The following is a 14962-nucleotide window of genomic DNA, read 5'->3' on the forward strand; positions in this document are numbered from 1 at the left end:
CTCATAACGAACGTTGTTTTATATATTTCCCCCTCCTCTGTCTATGGCATTGGTCTGGTCCAAAAGCACCGGAAAAGGACGTGGGCTGAACCACTATGACAGGAGTGTAGGGTGAGTAGAAGGGGTGAGTGACGGCTAAAGGTTGCACAACTTCGGAGAATGTGTATTTTTTACTTGTCCCGTCGCTTGATTATTTAGTAAATTAGCGAAGAGGCAAGATTGACACGGTTGTTGCTCGGGTGCCTGCGAGAAGGATGACCAACTGTATGTTGTACACCCCCTCTTTCTCCCTAGTAGTGGTAAAGCCGCAGATGGAGCCTTCCCAGGTAAAATGTAACAAAGTCCTGGTGAAAATGTGAGGGAGCCGGCACCTAGCAACAAATGTCTGTTACCTTAACTACCCACAGATACTGTTCCTCATTGCACTGCAGCTTGAAATCACAGGTATTTTGTGTCTTGGTCACTGGGCACCTGGACAGAAGAGGAGCTTTTATTTCACAATTTTGGAATCTGGTGGTTTAAGCAAGGGGAGCAGGTCCATTGCTGACTACAGGATTAGAAAAAGGTGTATTAGCAGCTGGAATTGCAAACTGGGGTCTTGTCACAAACTGATCTTGCATCACCACTAATGCCCTGGCCTTCCTGTGTCTAATAGTGCCTTATCTGTAAGTTAGGCAGGCAGAGAGTGGGACAGGGAAAATAATTTCTTACTGCTGTCAGTAACAGCTGACAAACCTGAGATGACAGAAAATGAATACTGAATGTCATTTTATTCCATGATACAATTATCTTCCAGCAACCTCATCATTGCTCTTTGTTAAATAGTGTTGTCTTGTTTCCAAATTGTTTGCTTTACATCTAATGCACAATTTGATCCTATCGCCTGAAAAGTCTGCTTTATTGTGAACTATTAGCACCTTTTTCAGTCAATCTGCTTTTGGTTTGATGAGAGTTTCAGATGTTTAATTTGTTCTGCTAATTTTTGATTAATAGGTACTTCTAGGTGATGGAGTCAATGTCCTTCCACCTGTTTGAAATCCAAGCCAAGACCAATTGTTTAAAAGCTAACTGTAAGGATATAACGTGAAATGAATTGGCCAATCCCAATTTTATGTGGCAAAAATACAAAATTGCACTTGTTGTTCAGAGTTCACAAGCTGTGCGTGTGAATTCAGAGTAGAACACAGTGTTAGAGTAAAGGGATCTTGGTTCTGTTATTGATTGTGCTGCTCTGTAAATAAAAAGTGCTTCAGATTACAATCTTTACCCTGATGAGCACAAAAAAGATCAAACAACAAAAATGGAAATAATTTTCTTGTTGTAGAGAATGCAGAAGAGAATGTTTCTAAGAATAAGGAATTTCAGTTAGAAAATTAGATTGAAGAGTTTTTTGAGAAGAGAAGACTGAGAGAAGATCTGACTGAAATATTCAAAATCATTTGAGGTCTGGACAGAGTAAATAGGGAGAAATGTTTCCACCTGTGAAAGGATTGAGAATGAGAGGGCACAGGTATAAAATCATTAGTTTTTAAAAAAGCAAATGTGATAGGAGGAAGACCTTTTTCACACAGTGAGTGGTTAGGGTCTAGAATGCACTTCCTGAGAGGATTTTGGAGAAGATTCAATTAAGGTAGTAAAAACAGAATTTGATGGTTATTTGAAAAGGATGAATGTGCAGGGTTACAGAGAAAAAGCAGCAGAATGGCACTAGGTGAGGTGCTCAGTTTGGAGAATTTGCTGGAAAAGCTTAGGAGGTCTGGCAGCTTCTGTGAAGAGAAATCAGCATTAATGTTTCAGGTCCGATGACCCTTCCTCAGAACTGGACCCGAAACATTAACTCTGAATTCACTTCACAGATGCTGCCAGACCTGCTGAGCTTTTCTAGCAAATTCTGTTTTTGTTTCCGATTTACAGCACCCGCAGTTCTTCCGGTTTTTATTTGCTCAGTTTGGAGACCTGGCACAGACGTGTGGGGCCAAATGGCTTCCTCCTACATGGTAACAATTCTGTGGCTCTGTATAAAAGACATTTTACTAAAGGTACATAAAGATAAAGTAATGGAATAGTTGGTCTCTAAGCTGAATCTGCAGACCCTGGGAAACTGAGGCAAAATGAGGCAGATGTTAGGTCAATAAAGGAAGTTGGTAAAACTGGTTTAGCATTTATAATTTCAAGTGACTCATTGACTAGAAAACTCAGCTGGAATAAATGACAAAATGCTCAGCAAATAAATTGTTTCATTGGAATAAACAAAAAAAAATTGGTGGCATTTTGAATACATTTTTAATGGCACTTCACATCAATGATGTTATCACTTAGAAAAATCGTGGCCTTGAGCCAAGGGATACTTGTTGACCGTCTGATTTTTCTGGGATGGCTTTGAAGAGCTTGTTTCAATTGCAGTACTTGCTTTTAAAATCTGTTTGGAACCCATGAGTCTGTTGGTAGACTAGAGAAGCCCTTCACAACCTTCATTTCTTGCATGCGTATAGTAAACCTTCCATTTGCTATATCACTTATTAATCAGAACTACCAATGTTCAATTTGAATTTTTTTTTTCTTTACAGATCTTAGACAAACTTTCCACGTGCTCAAGATGAGTGAACTAAAAGACTGCCCGCTGCAGTTCCATGACTTTAAACCAGTAGATCACGTGAAGATGTGTCCCCGCTATGCAGCTGTGCTGTCACGCTCTGAGGATGATGGAATCGGAATCGAAGAACTAGATACATTACAACTGGAGCTGGAAACTCTCTTGAGCTCAGCGAGTCGGCGATTGCGTATTCTAGAGGCAGAAACACAGGTAGGAATGGTGCACTGAGCTGTTGGTTGCATTGAACAGAATGCTAACTGACCAGAATTCTTCTGATGGAGGAATTGTAAAGGAAATAAATCACCAATGGGAATGATGCCCCCCCCCCCCCCCAAAAAAAAATGATATAGAACAAAATGTATAAGAGGAAATATTGGGAGTTTGTGAAAAATGGACAATAATTGAGTAATTTTAATTACGTATAAACTGGAAAAATATTGACAGTAGTACCTTCAATGAGGAGTTCATAGAATACTTTTGAGAGCAGCATGTTGTGGAACCAACTGGGGAGCAGGCTATGCCTATGTCCAATGTGAGAAATGGCACCTTTGGGTAGCAGTGATCGAATATGATTGAATTTTTACATCAAGTTTGAGAGGGAGAAGAATGGGTCTAAGGCTAGTCATTTAAACCTAAGTAAGGGCAAGTATGAGGGCGTAACACCATAAAGAATAGGAACAGAAGTAGGCTGTTCAGCTCCTTGAGCCTGCTGCACCATTCAGTAGGATCGTGGCTGATCTGACAATCCTCACATCCATTTTTCTGTCCTCTCCCTGTAATCCTTGACTCCCCACTGATCTACAATCTATCCGTCTCAGCCTTAAATATATACAAGGACTCTGCCCCCACAGCTGTCTGTGAGAAAGCGTTCCATAGACTTTTAACCCTCTGAGGTAAGAAATTCCTCCTTATCTCAATCTTAAATTGGCGCTTCTTTATTCTGAGATTCTGTACTCTGGTCATAGACTCTCCCATGAGGGCAAACATCCTCTCAATATTGACCCTGTCAAGCCCCTTAAGAATCCTACATGTCTCAATGAAATCCCCCTCATTCTTCTAAACTCCAGTGAGCAGAGTCCCAACCTGTTTAATCTTTGCTCATAAGACAATCCCTCAATACTAGGGGTCATCCTGGTGAACCCTCTCTCAAACTGTTTCCAATGAAATTATATACTTCCTTAAATAAGAGGACCAAATCAGTTCACAGTACTCCAGATGTGATCTCACCAGTACCTTAAACATTTTCAGTAAGACTTCCTATTCTTGTACTCTAACCCCTTAAAATAAGGGCCAACATTCCATTAGTCTTAAATAAAAACCGAAAGAACTGCGGATGCTGTAAATCAGGAACAAAAACAAAGTTGCTGGAAAAGCTCAGCAGGTCTGGCAGCATCTGTGAAGGAAATAACAGTGTTAACATTTCAGGTCCGGTGACCCTTCCTCAGAACTCCTCAGTTCTGAGGAAGGGTTACCGATTCCATTAGTCTTCCTGATTACCTGCTGCATCTGTGTGCTGGCATTTTGTGTTTTGTGCACAAGTACCCCCAAATCCCTTTGTGTTGCAGCTTTCGAAAGTTTTCCTCTTATGGTCTTATTTAAATAATACTCTGTTCTTTTGTTCTCTCTTACAAAATGAACAACTTCACATTTTCCCACATTATACTCCATTTGCCAACTTGTTGCTCACTTACTTAACCTATCAACATCCCTCTGTAAAGTATTTGTATCCTTCTCGCAACTTACCTTTCCACCTACTTTTGTGTTGTCTGAAACTCGGGCTACAGTACATTCACTTCTTTCCTCTAAGTTATTAAGGCCTGGAGTCATTAAGGCATGAACACCTGAGTTAGTTGGGATTCAGGCTTAGCAATAAATCAGTCAAGAAGCAATGGCGGACATTTAAGAGTAGTTAAGAATACTCAATATTTACATTTCTACTATAAAGAAAAGTTCCAATGGGAACACCCAACATATATGGTTAACTTAAAAGCTAAGGGAAACCCTCAAATCTAAGAAAAAAGTATATAATTGCACGAAGATGAGTAGCAGGTCAGATTACTGCTCCAAATATTGAACAGTCAGAGAATGACTAAAAGGTTAATCGGGACAAGTAAATTAGAACATGAGAAGAAACTAGCTAGAAACGTAAAAACAGACAACAGGAGTTTCTATAGGTATTTAAAAAAGGGGAAAAAAAGTAAAGTGAGTGTTGGTTTTCAAGAGGGTGAGAATTTGGAGTTAATGGTGGATAAAAAAAGAAATGTTAGATATAATGAGTAATTATTTTATTTCTGTCTTCCCAGTAAATCAGGAGGTTGAAATAAGGCAGTAGGTTGGTGAAATTATAATGCTAAGAAAGCAGTACTGAACAAATAGATGGAGCTGCAGGTTAATGAGCCCCTGGGTCCTGATAGAGTTCATCCTAAGATATTAAAAGTGGTAGTAAATTTGTTGGTGCTAATTTTATAAATATAATTAGATTCTAGAAAGCTTCCATCAAACTGGAAAGTAACAAAAATAACACAATTTCAAGAAGAGAGGGAGAGAGAAAACAGGAAACTATGGACCAGTTAGCCTGATGTCTGTTGGGGTAACGTGTTAGAATTAATTGGTAAGGACCTTATAACTGGGCACTTGGAAAAACTCAAGTTTACCGGGAAGGGTTAGCACATTTTAGTGAATGGGAAATCATGCATAACTAATGTATTGGAATTCTTTGGAGGAATGACATGTGCTGTGGATAAAGGGGAGCCTGTTAATGTACTGTGCTTGGATTTCTGGAAGGAATTTGACAAGGTGCCACATTAACAGTTTAACATGTAAAAGTAGGTGTTATGATGGAGAACGTTACATACTGGTATGGAATGAAGATTGGCTGCCTAGCAGAAAACAGATAATTTTATTTTGATTAGCAGGATCTGATGAATGGGTCCCACAAAGTTCAGTGCTGGGCCCTCAAACTTTTACACTTTGATGCCCTCATCTAATGAATTGTAATAAAGGCTAAATTTGCAGATGTCACAAAGGTAGCAAAGTATGATGTGAAGGTCACATAACAAGAATGAAGTTAAAGAATGAAGAATATAAGTTAAGTGAATAGGCAAAAATCTAACAGGTGGAGTATAATGTGGAAAAATATGATAATTTGACAAGAACAATAAAACATAAGTATTATTTAAAGGGAAAATAACTGCAGAATTCCAAGGTGCAGAGGATCTTTTCTTTTTATTTATCCATAGGATGTGGGCCTCACTGCCTCATCTGTCAATAAGAAACAACCACATTAGTGCGTATGGAGTCAGATGTAGGCCAGACTGGGTAAGGATGGCAGATTTCTTCCCCTGAAAGACTTTTGTGAATCAGGATGAGTTTTACAGCAAACAACAGTGGTTGCAATTAGGTTAGCTTTGTATTGAATTAAAATTCCAACATCTGCTATGTTGCGAATTGAGCTTATGTTCATTAGCCTGGGATTTTGGGTTACTAGCCCAGTGATATCACCACAATGCCACTGCCTCCCCTAGGTGGGTGTTCTAGTTGTTCCAGCACATGAGTCACAGAAAATTAGTATGCAGGTACAGCGAGTAATTAAGAAGGCTAAAGGAATGCCATCCTTCAACATGAGAGGAATTTAATATAAAAGTAAGGATATTGTGCTTCAGTTCTACAGGGCATTGGTGAGCCTGCACCTTGAATACTGTGCATAATAGGTCTCCTTATTAAAGGAAGGATGTGATTGCACTGAAGGTGGTTCAGAGGAGATCGAAACCTGGAATAAATTCATTGCCTTATAAGGAAAAATCAAACAGGTTGGATTTATTTACACTGGATTTTGGAAGAGTGAGGGCCAATTTGATTGAAGTTTATAAGATCCTGAATGGTCTTGACAAGAATATTTCCTATCATGGGTGAATCCAGAACTAGGGGACACTGTTCTAAAATTAGGGATCACCCTTTTAGGATAGAGATGAGGGATTTATTTTCTGAGAGTTGGGTACTTTGGGACTCTCTGCCTCAAAGCGGTGGAGGTGGAATCATTAATTGTTTTTAAGCTGGAGGTAAACAGATTCTTGTGAGCCAAGGTAACCAAAAATTATTTGGGGTTAGATGGGAATGTGGAATTTGAAATGGAAATACATTAACCATGATCTTACTGAAGGTTTAAGGGGCTGAGTGATCTATGTCTGCCCCTAATTCACATTTTGTATTTGGCATTATCATTGACCTGTAGCCAGTTTCAGAAAAGGGCTCTCAAATGCACTACTGTTACGGTTCTAATTTCCACAAGCTTGTGTTCTCTGACTGAGGTAGATAAATTGGTAATTCATTTGAATCCATATCACTAATCTGAAAGACATCTGTTACATGTTTTTCTCTCTTTCAAGAGCATTTAAACTGTTGACTTTAGATCCTCACAGACTGGCAGGATAAGAAAGGAGATAAGAGGTTGTTAAAATTTGGGAAGGAACATGAGCATGGAACACCACAGAAACATGGAAAACCCAAGAAACAGAAAATCGATGGAAAAGGCAGTCATGGAACTGGACCTGGTCCTGGACGCCCCAAATCAAAAAACCTACAGCCAAAAATACAGGAGTATGAATTTACAGATGATCCCTTGGATGTTCCCAGAATTCCAAAGAATGATGCCCCCAACAGGTAGGATCTCTTAGAACTTAGCACATATTCCATTCTGCGTCTAATTCAGATTGGAACTGCAGGCAATGTATGACCTGATTGAGTTTAATTCCCTTTAGGAACATGTTGCAGGAATAGGCTGTGCTACATTTGCACATCTTCACATTATTTACTGTTTGTATTCTCTCTCTCTCTCACACTCTTCCCCACCCGCAAAACTATTTCCCAAGTTATCAAGAGGGAGATAAGTTAATGCAAGGAAAAGTAAAAGTCTGAAATTGCTTCTCTCTCTCTCTCACTCACATACATGCAGCACCCACAATTTGTTTTACTTTAATAGAAATGAATTAAATTCTGTGAGCCTCTGTTCTCTGTCTCTCTTGCTGTTGTTCTTGACACTGTTTTTCTATACCTTTTATCAAGCGAACATAGATACATTGAATAGTGACTGTTGGTTAAAATAAGCTCTGCTCAGAACCTAAAGTCATGAATTGCTGCATACTGATTTTTGAGTAACTTTGTTCACAACAGCTTCGCATTTATTGGAAGCCAGCGTTGAGTTTTCTGTAGTAACAGTGAGCAACTTCACATCTTCACATTCGCCTCCTGCAGGTTCTGGGCATCAGTGGAACCGTACTGTGCTGACATCACCAATGAGGAGATCCGTGTCCTTGAGGACCTACTGAAACCCCCTGAAGATGAGGCAGAGTATTACAAGGTGAAAGACCAGTATAGATGAAGTGAGTGAGAGAGAGAGTCAGGAAAGAGGGAGTTGTTGGCCCAAATCACTACTAAAAGAGATTTTCAGAAACAGGTTGAAGGTGATGATACATTTTGAGGGAAGGTTTAAAGATACTGTATGAGGGAGTATGGTTTACATATGAATGTGTGTTTTATTAGTCATTTGGGAAAACTATTGCTGGACAGAGAATTAGTAACATTATCAAGCATTCCATAATAGGAATTAGTGTAGTCCAGATGTAAATCCCCACTTAGATTAAGGTAATTACAAACCAACATTGCTATTCTTCCTTTCACTCCAATTTTCTTTCCTTGTTTTTTGTTTGCTGATTGTGTAATTAATAATCAGCTCAAAAATAAGGCAAGCGAATTTAGTATCTGTTAATAATGTGGTTTGTTATCCTTCGCAACCAGTGGTGTTCCTAATTATCAGCTCCCATCAAAACCGCATACGAGATGGTTTTAAAGAGATATCTGTCTCTCTTTGGGACACAATTCCCAACTAGGTGAGCAGGCTGGGATCCTGCTGACAGGCCTCCTTGAAGCCATTATGTATAATGAGCTGAAAGGTGAGTTCCAATGCTTTTTCAATTACATTTGCCAAAGGAGGAGAGGAAATGGGGCGTTTGTGTATTCATTAGAACAACAGGAATAGTGAAGCAGCACAGCTGAACACACAGTGCATGTTCTGGAGTGTGAGATGTGAATGGCACTGTTATATATTAATGGCTGTGATCAATATGACATTGTTTAAGGAAGATTGGTTCAACTGTGTGCGTGTTCTGTTGGAGTGTGATTCCATAACATAAAGAGCTTTAAGGGATCATGAGGGGCATGAATAGGTTGAATAGCCAAGTGTTTTTCCCAGGATAGGGAAGTCCAAAACTAGAGGGCATAGATTTAAAGTGAGACGGGAAAGATATAAAAGGGACCAAAGGAGCAACTTTTTCATGCACAGGGTGCTGTGTGTATGCAGTGATCTGCCAGAGGAAGTGGCTGAGGCTGGTACAATTACCACATTTAAAAGGGATCTGGATGGGTACATGAATAGGAAGGATTTAGCGGGATAGGGGCCAAATGTTGGCAAATAGGACTAAATTGCCTTAGGATATCTGGTCAGCATGAATGAGTTGAACCGAAGGGTCTGTTTCCATGCTGTACAATTCTATGACTCAATCACCACATTATTTTAATCTCTAACATTTTCCTGTTTGCACAGATCCCCCCTCTGGGGAAGCATTATTCTCAGCGATGGGCACAGGAGGACCTTCTAGAGGAGCAGAAGGAAGGTGCCCGTGCTGCAGCCGCTGCAGAGAAGAAGAAAGGCATGCTCGGAGCTTTAGCTGAATTCGACTCAAAAGGTGAACTCAACTCGCAATGAGCTGCTCACTGTTTAATAAACCAATATCCATGTTGCGAATTAGGCAACATAAGACTTTCAGAGATTTTCAAGAGCTTTATTCACCACCTATTATTTAGCTCAAACACCAGTTTCCACCTTAATAAGATCGAGGAGCATGCACAGGGTGAATAGAGAAAGCAGCAGTTCCCCTTAATCGAAGGGTCAAGAATAAGGGGACACAAGTGAAATGCAGTGGGTTTAGAGGAAAAATCCTTTCACCCAGAAAGTGATGGGAGTGTAGTTGAGGGAGGTAACTTCACAACCTTTAAAAAGTAGTTAGATGAACGCTTGAAGCGTTGTAACATTCAGGGTTATGAGCCTAGTGCAGGAAAGTTGGACCGGTGTAGGTAGTGCTGTATTGTTGGTGGTACAGACCTGATGGGCCAAAGGGCTTCCTCTGTACCATATGATTCTATGATTATAAGATCAACCATGATCTCATTGAATGACAGAGCAGACTTGATGGGCTGAATGGCCTGCTTCTCTACCAATGTCTTATGGCCAATTAACAAGTAACAACCCAGCTGTTTTTTTTTTTAAATATAAAAAGACCCACCATCAACTTTACAAATTAAAATATAGAATTCCTACAGTGTGGAAGCAGGCCATTCAGCCCACTGAGTTACCACCAACCCTCTGAAGAATATTCCACCCAGACCTACTGAATCCCTGTAACCCTGCATTTCCCATCCCTAACCTGCACATCCATGGACACTATGGGCAATTTAGCATGGCCAATCCACCTAACTTGCACATCTTTGAACTGTGAGTGGAAACTGGAGCACCCAGAGGAAACTCCACACAGAAAGTTGCCCGAGAGTGGAATTAAACCTGTGTCCCTGGTGCTGTGAGGCAGCTGTGCTAACCACTGAGCCACCCTGCTGCCCCATTGAATAAATTACAAATGATAACACCAAAAATAATTCAAGTGGGCAAACAAGGGAAGGGACCAGAGAACCCAGCTCTTATAGATATTTTCAGTCAACTTGTTCAGACATATTGTGACACTTCTGGAACAAGTGGGTCTTGAACCTGGGCCTGTCAGTAGCACAAGAGGCCTAGAACCTGGCTCTTCTTTTCTTAAATTCTGAAAAATCCACCACCCAAGCACCCGGTTAATCTGCACGGCTTAGCAGAGGCAATGTCACAATAACAAAAAAGGGGAAGAAACAAGGGAGGGGACTAAATCAAAATGGAGTTGGAGAGGGAAATCATGTAGTTGATAAAACACCTCTTTCTTAACACTTTCTAACCAGGCTGTTCAGTGACGCTATTATATTGGTCAAGAGTACTGTGGCATGAACACAGTCCAATGAGCATCACCTACTCGCAATAGTTTAGGAACTATTCTGATTGACTCTTAAAGGGACCTGAGCTGCTGACACTGACACACTCCATTCGAAAGTGTTGCATTTTATTTCTTTAATTATAGCTCATTCATGCATTCTCTTTCATTTCCCAGTTTATTGAATTCCATGCTGGGAATTCTTTCAATATTTGTTTTTAAACTGGCCTCCTGGAAAATTGCTGCATGAAGCCTACCAACAAGATCTGCCAGATGCATCTGATCTGCATCTGACCGTTTGCCACTCGCTAAGGAGGGATTGACTTAATTCCCATCCCAATTGCTGGCAATCAGGCTCAACCTTCAAAGCTTGCTGCCTATGCTTCCTTCTGCTATCCTGTCTTTTCCTGATGAGGAAGCAGTTTAATAAAACACATAATATCTTGTTAATGCTGACTCGATGCTACCCTTTCTAAAACTACACCAAAGTCCCACCTGCTCGATGAGTCATGACGTATCTGGACAGTTGGATTAAAGTTCTAAAACTGCACCTGCAATGTGTCCCATTCACCCAATATCTCTCATCATTATGGTTCTGCACTGGTTCCCTTTAACCCTAATAGTTAATTCTTTGCTCACATCTAAAATTTCCTCCATGACCTCACTGCACCTCAGCTTTGTATCCTTCTGTGGCAACATTTGCTAGAAGGTACGTCAATGCTAATGGCACAATTTTAAAGGGAATGCAAAAAGAGAGAGAGATTGGGTTGTTTGTGCACAAATCATTGAAGGTGGCAAAGCATCTAATAGAGCATGTTTTTTTCTGGGCTTTATAGGTAGAGGCACTTGGTGCAAAAGCCTTGAAATTTTCTAAGCCTATATAAAACATTAATCGGCACCAATTGGAATATTGAATCTGGTTCTGGGCCCTACACATTAGGAATGAAGGAAAGTTTCAGAAAAGGTATGGAAGAGATTTCCTTGAATTTCCAGGGAGCAGAAGTAGAGATTTGATGAAGGTGTTCAGCATAGAAGTCAGAAATCTTAATGGACTGAAGAAGAGCCATTGTGTCTGTCCTGGCCAAAAAAGAGCTTTCCAATCTAATCTCGTCTTCCCTGCTCTTGATATGTGGCCCTGGCATTTACGTAGCCCCTTTTACAACTACCAGATATCGCAAAGCACTTAATGATCAATGAAGTGCATATTAACAGACAGTCATTGTTATAGTGTAGGAAACACTGCATTCGTGTAGGCTGCCAGTTTGAAGACCGTAAACACCTGCAAATAAGCCACAAATATTGGCTGGGTCGCCTGTTTTTGGGTAAAAGTAGCCAGAACACTAGATTAATTCTACTGCTGTTCTTTGAATTAGGTGCCATAGAGTCTTTTTTGTCCAGAGGACAGACGGGACTACATTTAACATCTCATCTGAATGTCAGATTTGCCTCTACTACACTGGGATGACAGTGTTTTATGGTCTTCTGCCTGAGAGACAAGAGTGCTGCCAACTGAGACAATGTTGACATGTTATGAACAGCTATCTATAATGTCCAAGTGTGGATAGGGGTAATTTGGTGGTATCCTGATAAATAAGTTTTTCAAAGAAATAAGCCCACAACAGTTTGTGCTGGGAAAATGCACCAAGAATTTCATTGAACTATTTGAAATCAAGGAAGGTTTAGACAGACAAAATAAGAGAGACTCCTTCTAATGGCAGCTACCAGAGGGCACAGGTTTAAAATAGTTGTCAAAAGCACCAGAGACAACATGAGGAAAAATGATTTTAAGCAACATGTGGTTTGACTTTGCATTGGTATGAAAACATCAGTCTCTGATTTATGGGGTGCATTCACGGTAACATTGCTGTTTGATTTTTGAAACATTTAGTGCTGGATTTTTGCAGCATCTTTAAAAATAGAGAGAAGAAGCCAGATGCGCAAGTTGCACCCCATTTACAAACAATCCAATTTTTGCCAGTAGGGGAAATAAGCTTAGCAGGGCCTTTTAAATTGAAACAGATCCCATTTTAGCTATTTCAAGGGCCTTAATCCACAGTATGGAAGTTAGGAATTCATGAATTAGATATAAATGGTTTTAAAGGACAATTGTCTATTTAACTGTTATGATTGAGAATTACTTTTAAATCCTCTGCTCTTTAAATTGTAAGAAAAGGCTGCAGCTGTCAGTAATTATTTAGAACAAATCTGGACTGGTTATATTGACAGGCTTTTTTTTTTCTGAAGAAGGTTCTAGGCCCGAAACGTCAGCCTTCCTGCTCCTCTGATGCTGCTTGGTCTGCTGTGTTCATCCAGCTCTACACCTTGTTATCACATAAATGCTCACTTTTATTGTAACTGAGAACATGTTTTTTGTTTGGTATCACTGCTGTTAGATGTGGATGCTTTGCTGAAGAAAGACCAGCATGATCAGCCTGAAGATGGATCTCCTTTTGGGCCCCTCACTCAGAGATTACTCCAAGCTTTGGTGGAGGTGAGATGAGAAACCTCTCTGCTTCAGCAAATACTGATTTATTTAAAATCTGAAAAATCTATCATGTTGAAGAAAAGTAAATTTGCAGTGATTCAGAAAAGATGCATAAAATCGAAGTTCCATCCTTTCCCACCCATGACTGAACTTAAATATTGTACACCTATGTTCCATACTACATGCTCCTTTCACCTACTGAACAGCTAGAGTAGTTCAAGATTGGGTGTGGTTTGTTATTTTTGCTTCATTGGCTTTGAGTTGTTTGAGAGTTCATTGAGGTAGAAGGAGAGCTGTCCACACCCCATTAGACTGAGGAATTGGTTATGAATCCAAAAGTAAAACCATTTTCTCTGTAGAGGTCATGTTGTGGTAGCTCTGCAATGTGAAACGTGGCTGATTAAGCAATGCAGTCTCGTGACTGGGCGAAAAGATCATTAGAAGCATGACTTTTTTTAAAATAGTTAAAGAAATTGTGCTGGCAACAAACTGCAGGTTGTTCAGCAATTGACAAAGGAAATGTTGATTTAATGTTCTTCTGCAACCCTTTGTCAGAACTGATCCCAGCATGGTGAAGAGTGATGAAGGACTAGGTTGGAATTAGAGAGATTTGGTTTTTAATTCTTTTTATCTACCAATTCTTTTTCCTCTCCGTTCTGTTCTGAAAGTGCTGTCTTGTTGGGGTATCGTTCCAAAGATGGTGGATTTCCTCCTAATGTCTCATAAAAGTGGTCAAATATCATCCCAAAAGATAATTATCGGTGGAGTATTCAACTGGGGACGCAGAGAATCGCTGTCAAATCCAAACCTGCAGTACCCAAAGGCCTAATCTAGATCTGGTCAACCTTGAAATACTAAATCCAGTTATGTCATTGTACCATCTGCTGGCTAAGTTATAATTTAAATCTTTTTAATCTCCTTCCTTTTAACATTGAAGAAATGAGAAAACTGTATAACTGTGATAACTTATTAAAAGAAATTGATCCTTCACTATTTGCGTCACCCTTCATGTTCTTAATTTGTGAATTTTCAAACGTAGTGCAAGGTGAAGGGATTTTCCTTCATGTTGTTCCGCTATGTTTAAAGGACTTCTGTCTTCCTTAGAGATTAATTTCATACCCATATCTTCTTCATTGCTGACCTGTTCTGCGATTTCCTCTCCTTTCTCAGGAGAATATTATTTCACCAATGGAAGATTCTCCCATACCAGAGATGACTGGGAAAGACGTTGGAACTGAAGGAGCAAGCACCTCCCCTCGAAGTCAAAATAAGGCCTTCAGGTGAGCTCTATAGGCAGAAATGTTGCTCTAAATATTTAGGAATATCTACAGAAGTACATTCTTTGCTATTTGATGCCAAGGGAGAAAACATTACAGGATGGGGAAATTATTTTCTTTTCGATACCGACATCATTCAGATTATATAATGTTGTATAAAATAATTCATAATAGGAAGCTAGTCACTATTTCACTGGAATAGCTGCAATCTAATGAACAACTTAGGGTAAAGACAAATTCCCTATTTGTAGCTTTTTTAACATGTATTCATTCACAAGATCAACACATTGCTGGCCAGCATTAATTGTGCTGACTTCTTGAATCACATACAGTCCATTTGATGTTGGTACATCCATAGTGCTGTTAGGAAGGGTGTTCCAGGATTTTGACCCAGCTGCATGTTAGGAAGTTGTGTGATTTGGAAAGGAACTTACAGGTGGTAGCATCCCAATACATCCGCAGACCTTTCTGTTCTAGCCAGTGGAGGTTGTGGGTTTGGAAGGTGCTGCCAAGGGAGCCTTGGGGATTTGCTGCAGCGCCT

At 39.9% G+C, this 14962-nt stretch overlaps 1 protein-coding gene across 1 annotated transcript in view; it reads left to right on the forward strand.

The window, feature by feature from the left end:
• Nucleotides 1-310: 310 nt before the first annotated feature.
• tada3l (transcriptional adaptor 3 (NGG1 homolog, yeast)-like) overlaps nucleotides 311-14962 on the forward strand; it is a 17915-nt gene continuing 3263 nt past the window's right edge. Inside the window, exons 1-7 of the mRNA XM_048606702.1 lie at nucleotides 311-444; nucleotides 2568-2803; nucleotides 7002-7252; nucleotides 7844-7949; nucleotides 9192-9333; nucleotides 13053-13150; nucleotides 14315-14424. Coding sequence (XP_048462659.1) covers nucleotides 2597-2803; nucleotides 7002-7252; nucleotides 7844-7949; nucleotides 9192-9333; nucleotides 13053-13150; nucleotides 14315-14424 — 914 coding nt within the window. The 5' untranslated portion in view covers nucleotides 311-444; nucleotides 2568-2596. The remainder of the gene's footprint in view (nucleotides 445-2567; nucleotides 2804-7001; nucleotides 7253-7843; nucleotides 7950-9191; nucleotides 9334-13052; nucleotides 13151-14314; nucleotides 14425-14962) is intronic.

Source organism: Rhincodon typus, chromosome 16 (genome assembly GCF_021869965.1).
Source record: "Rhincodon typus isolate 14 chromosome 16, sRhiTyp1.1, whole genome shotgun sequence".
Classification (NCBI taxonomy): Eukaryota; Metazoa; Chordata; class Chondrichthyes; order Orectolobiformes; family Rhincodontidae; genus Rhincodon; species Rhincodon typus.